Below are 5481 nucleotides of genomic sequence, written 5' to 3'. Positions count from 1 at the left end.
CCCCGTGAGTGGCCGCTTGGGCTCCAGGCCAGGTCCACCATTAGGGTCCCTCAGCCCCCGCCCACTCAGCCCCACTTCTTGAGATTCACTCTCTGGGTCCCTGTTTACACTTCTCCAACGTTCCTGCGGGCTGGGCTTTGGAGCCAGGGTGGCTCAGCCAGAGTGAGTTAGAAAGAAGGGACGCGTTTCACCCCTGGGCATAAGCCCTGGGAGCCCAGTGAGGAGCCCTCCGGGCCGAATGTGGTCCACTTGCCTTGCCCCCGCCCGCGTGGCCCCACTCAGCCTTGACCTTGAAGGTTAGTGTTTGCAGGCACAACCTGGCAGATTGAAAACAGGCCCCTTGACATCAGGAATGCCGCCCCGCTCCCAGGTCTGTGCTCCGATGCCCACACCGGACTTGGGTCGCAAAGATTGCGGGCATAGCCGAAGTCACATGCAGTCACTTGGGAAGTAGGAACAGACGTGGTGACAGTGAGCCAGTATGTCCTGTGATGGGCTGTCATCACCCTGTGGAAACAGCTGCCCCAGGGGGAGGGTCAGCAATCAGAGGTGATGTTTGACCAGAAAAAACACATTCACCCTGGGGGTGGGGGCAGGGGGGTGGGAACACTCCAGGGCAGGTAAGAGAGAAAGTCAAGAAAGGGTGAATGGTCCAGGGTGGTCAAAAAAAGAAGTTAAAGCCAGAGGGATTTGCTAGTAGGGAGCCATGTAAGGCTTTTGAGTAGGAGGGAGATGGTCAGATTTATGCTCTAGAAATATCAATCCAGGGGCAGGGCAGGAGGCCGGATTGGAGACCACTGCGGCCCCACCCCTGCCTTGCCCCACTGCCTGAACCATGTCCTGGTTTTGGAAGTGGGACAGAGAGAGAGATTCTGACGATAGAATCAAGGCTTGATTGGATCTGGAGGCTGAAGCAGAGAAGAGGATGCGGGCTTGTGGGCTGGGCTGGGACAGGGGCAGAGCCAAGTGGCCAAGAGCCGGGGCCCTGGATCCAGGTCCCAGCTCCGCTGCTGTGCGACCCTGAACGAGTGACTTCACCTCTCTGAACCTTTGTTTCCTCATCTGTCAGGATAGTAATGGTGCCTCTCCCCCAGCAGCGGGGAGGATTCCGAAGCGAGCGGGCAGGGTAGGTCTTGATAAACGTCTGCTCCGATTGTCCCTCTGACCCCCCTGCCTCCTGGAACCCACCCTACGCTCTGACCGTTGCCGCCGTCTCCCGTCCACAGCAGAGCTGCCCTGGACCCCCGGGACTTGGGCCCTCCCGGGAGAAATGGATCCCACGTGGGGGAGGTAACTGGGGTGTGGCCCAGGGGCAGGCCAGGCCCTGGGCTGGGACCAGCAAGCGGCCGCACGGGGGGGTGGGGAGCCGGAGGACCCGCAGGAGCCTCGCTCTTGAGGGAAATTAATCATTTGTGAGGTGAGCAGGGCAGGGCTGCCCTTTGCTCCCCCAGGTGTGTGGGCGGAGTGGGGAGGGGCGGTCAGGACTGTCGGTCCCATCCCTGCGGCCAAGTCACCTGGTGGACACCCGCCCTTCCCTACAGGACACCCCCAGGCCCTTTGTCTCCGGTGGGGCCGGGCTGCCTGTCTGTCTGTCTGTCTGTCTGGGCGGAGCACATCCCTGTGCCCTGAGCCCTGCCCTGCTCTGTCCCCAGCCCCCCAGGAACGGAGACGATGGCCTTGAAGCCGGAGAAGAGGGTTGCCTCGTCTGTCTTCATCACCCTGGCACCGCCGCGTCGAGACGAGGCCGTGGCTGCGGAAGTGAGGCGGGTGGCTTGCGAGGCCCGGTCTGGCCACTCCCGAGAGCCTCCCGCTCCCACCGAGGCTGCCGGGGCCGGGTCGGCAGGGAGGCCCGGCCCTCGGACCCCACCGGCCAGGGCGGCCGCCCCAGGCCCAGCGGTGCCACCTCAGCTCTCCAATGGAGGTGAGAGGGTGAGGGGGCTGGGCCGACGGCTGGCTCGGAGGCAGCACTGAGGTGGGGAGGAAGGGGCCGACCCTGAGGTCGTTTGTTCATTCATCAAGCAAAGCACCTACTACGTGCGGGGCAGATGCAACCCCACCTGCCTGGGTTTGAATCCTGGCTCTTCTCTGTCCCCCGGTTTCCTAACCTATAAAGTGGGCGTAATGATAGCACCTTCCCCAGAGGGTTGTTGTGAGGATTGGAGAAAATAAAACACACGTTTAGGCCAGTGCCTGTCACATAGTGTTACCTGCTGTTACTATTCTGGGCCAGGCACTGAGGACGAGTAAAGGAAGACAAGGCTTTCAGCCTACATGAAACTTAAATCTTAGCGGGGGAAAACCGATGACAAAATTATATAATGTTAGGGAGACATGAGAGCTGTACACGAATAAAACATGGTGAAGAGGCGGGAGGTACAACTTTTTATGGGGTAGTCGGCATGCCTTCTCCAAGGTGGTGATATTTCAGCTCTGCCTGGACCTGATTGACAGAATAGAGCTGGCCAGCGGGAACAGCAAATGCAAAGGCCCTGAGGCAGGAACGAATCAGGCATTTGAAGGACCTCAGAGGTGGTTTTATTCTCCCATGGGCTCTGCCACTCACGTGCTGTGTGGTCTTACGCAAGCTGTTTCTTCGCTTGGTTTCCTGCTCTGGAAAGTGGACATTTGGTCGTGTGTGTGATGTGTCCATCACAGAATGGATCAACGTCATAAATGGCTGTTCTTTACCTTGTGCTTGCTCTGCTGTCATGGTGACAGGGCAGGAGGCAGGACTGGGGACCTTGGGACTCCCCTCCCACCCCTGCCTTACCCCAGTGCCTGAACCAGGGCTTGGTTTTGGAGATGGATAGAATCAAGGCTTGATTGGATCTGGAGGCTCCAGAGAAGAGGATGCGGGCTTGTGGGCTGGGCTGAGACAGGGGCAGAGCCAAGTGGCCAAGAGCCGGGGCCCTGGATCCAGGTCCCAGCTCCGCTGCTGTGCGACCCTGAACGAGTGACTTCACCTCTCTGAACCTTTGTTTCCTCATCTGTCAGGATAGTAATGGTGCCTCTCCCCCAGCAGCGGGGAGGATTCCGAAGCGAGCGGGCAGGGTAGGTCTTGATAAACGTCTGCTCCATTGTCCTTCTGACCCCCCCGCCTCCTGGAACCCACCCTACGCTCTGACCATTGATGCCGTCTCCCTTGGAGAGGGAGTCCAGGAAATAGAGTTTAGATGCCCAAACGCCAACATTTCCAGGACCTTTTCGTGGGTCACCGGGTCCCGGGAGTGTGGCAACTAAATCAGAGCTTCGCTGGGAGGGGGCGCCCGGCTTGCCAAGCTGGCAAGTGGGCAGAGTGAGGGTAATCATGGGGCTCAGCGTCACTGGAGCGAGGTTCTAGGCGAGCGGCTTGGCCGTGAGTCTGGTCTGAGCACCGAACACAAGGCGGGCGCCAGCTCCGCTGCAGGCTGTCCCCGGGGCAGTCCACACACGTTTCTGTGGCCCTTGCCTCCTGGCAGTGGTCCCCACCTTTCCCTTGCAGGCCCCCCACTCCCCTCCAGATGCTCGCACAGGCGCGCTGACACAGACGGGCGCATGAGCTCGCGTTCAGAAGTCAGTTTTTCTCTTGGCTTCTCTTCTCTCTGCTTCTGCTTCTTCTGCTCGTGGCCGCTTGAACAGAATCGCCCTCGTTCAGCCCGGGCCCCTCCGCACCCCTGCCTGGTGGCCTCAAGCCCCTCTCTGTCTTGAATTCCTGTCCTGGCTGGGGACAGAAGAAGGCAGGTCCTGGGAGAGGCCTGAGCGCGCCTGCTGCCTCTCCGCGATCCGGTTCCTGACTCACTTGAGCTCATCTGGAGCGAGGTTCTCGCACTGCAACAGCCTCGGCATCTGAGGGGGCTTGTTCAAACACAGCCAGCTGGGCCCCACCCTGGGTGTTGAGTCAGCAGGTCTGCGGTGGGGCCAGAGAATTCGGATTTCTTACACATTTCCAGGTAATGTTGATGCTCCCGTCGGGAACCGCACACTTGAGAACTAGTGTGTTATCCCAAAGGCAGTAAAGCAGGGGAAGCTTGGGGAGTAGAAGACTGGTTTTCTTTCTTTCTTTTTTTTTAAGTTTATTTATTTATTTTGAGAGAGAGAGAGCTGGGGAGGATCAGAGAGAGGGAGAACCCCAAGCAGGCTCTGCACTGTCAGCGCAGAGCCCATGAGGGGCTCAAACTCATGAACCATGAGATCATGACCTGAGCTGACATCATGGCTTGGACACTTAACCGACTGAGCCTTTCAGGCGCCCTTGGAAGGCTAGTCTTCAAAGTGTGGCCTTTGTGGGGTGCCTCGGTGGCTCAGTCAAACAATCTGACTCGATTTCAGCTCAGGTCATGATCTCACAGTTCATAAGTTTGAACCCTGTGTCTGGCTTTGTGCTGACAGTGCAGAGCCTGCTTGGGGTTCTGTCTCTCTCTCCCTGTCTCTGTCCCTCTGCCATCTGTGCTGTCTCAGTTTCTCTCAAAAGAAATAAACTTTAAATTTTTAAAAATGTTTTATTTATTTCTGAGAGAGAGAGAGACAGTGTGAGCAGGGGAGGGTCAGAGAGAGGGAGACACAGAATCGAAGCAGGCTCCAGGCTCTGAGCTGGCTGTCAGCACAGAGCCTGATGAGGGGCTCGAACCCACGAACCATGAGACCATGACCTGAGCCGAAGTCAGATGCTTAACCGACTGAGCCACCCAGGCGCCCCGAAATAAACTTAAAAAAAAAAAAAGTGTGGCCTTTGAACCAGCAGCTTCACCTGGGAACTTTTCAAAAATGGAAATTATCAGGCGCTTGCCCCCAAGCCTGCTGAGTCAGAAGCTCTGGGGGTGGGGCCCACCATCTGCATTTGAGCAAGCCCCCAGATGATTCTGTGGCTTACTCACAGGTCTAGAATAATCTTCCCATCTGTACAGTCCCTCAGTCCTTGGGAGAAAGCAGAAGGGGCTCATTATCTTTCTCGAATGGACAAGAAACCCGAAGCCCAGAGAGGTGCCCCAGGGAATCAGCCGGGAATGGCACAGAGCCCCGGTCTGTAGGGGGCTGGGGGGCTGGGCCTCGTCCCATCTGCTTTTCATGAGTGTGAAGCCTGTCTGACCTTCCCTGACTTGTGCCCCAGACACAGGAGGGGGGTGGAGGGCAGACGGACTGACTCTGTGCCCTCCCTCCCTGGGGCACTAAGAATAGCACTCTCCCTGCACAGAGGATTTTCAGGGCCTGACCCCCAGTCTCCTCCTCCAGGGAGTGGGCAGGGCCTGCACAGGGCAGCCTGGAGGGTGGGAGCAGAGCCTGAGGCTGAGGCCGGAACTGGGTGAGACCCAGCCCTCCTCCTCCCCTGTGGGAAGCCCTGGGAGCCAGCCTCCTAGCCCCACACCCCTCCCGTCTATGGGCCTCAGCCTTCCCTGCAGGTGTGAAGCTGCACTGACCTTGAACAGGACTTGGTGCCAGGGTGCTTTTCTTGGGTGTGTACTAACTAGTGTTTGCTATTGGGTTGTTTTTTTTTTTTTTTTTTTC

At 58.1% G+C, this 5481-nt stretch overlaps 1 protein-coding gene across 3 annotated transcripts in view; it reads left to right on the top strand.

Moving 5' to 3' along the window:
• Positions 1 to 787: 787 nt before the first annotated feature.
• FBLIM1 (filamin binding LIM protein 1) overlaps positions 788 to 5481 on the top strand; it is an 18921-nt gene continuing 14227 nt past the window's right edge. Inside the window, exons 1-2 of one of the 3 annotated variants that reach the window (XM_077775618.1) lie at positions 788 to 1126; positions 1653 to 1921. In XM_077775618.1, coding sequence (XP_077631744.1) covers positions 1077 to 1126; positions 1653 to 1921 — 319 coding nt within the window. In that variant the 5' untranslated portion in view covers positions 788 to 1076. Of the gene's footprint in view, positions 1127 to 1171; positions 1291 to 1652; positions 1922 to 5481 lie in introns of those variants that run through there. The other 2 variants (XM_077775616.1, XM_077775617.1) reach the window with 2 other exon arrangements.

Source organism: Crocuta crocuta, unplaced genomic scaffold (assembly GCF_008692635.1).
Source record: "Crocuta crocuta isolate KB4526 unplaced genomic scaffold, BGI_CrCroc_1.0 scaffold127, whole genome shotgun sequence".
NCBI classification, from domain to species: domain Eukaryota; kingdom Metazoa; phylum Chordata; class Mammalia; order Carnivora; family Hyaenidae; genus Crocuta; species Crocuta crocuta.
This window is presented reverse-complemented; position numbering and strand designations above follow the sequence as displayed.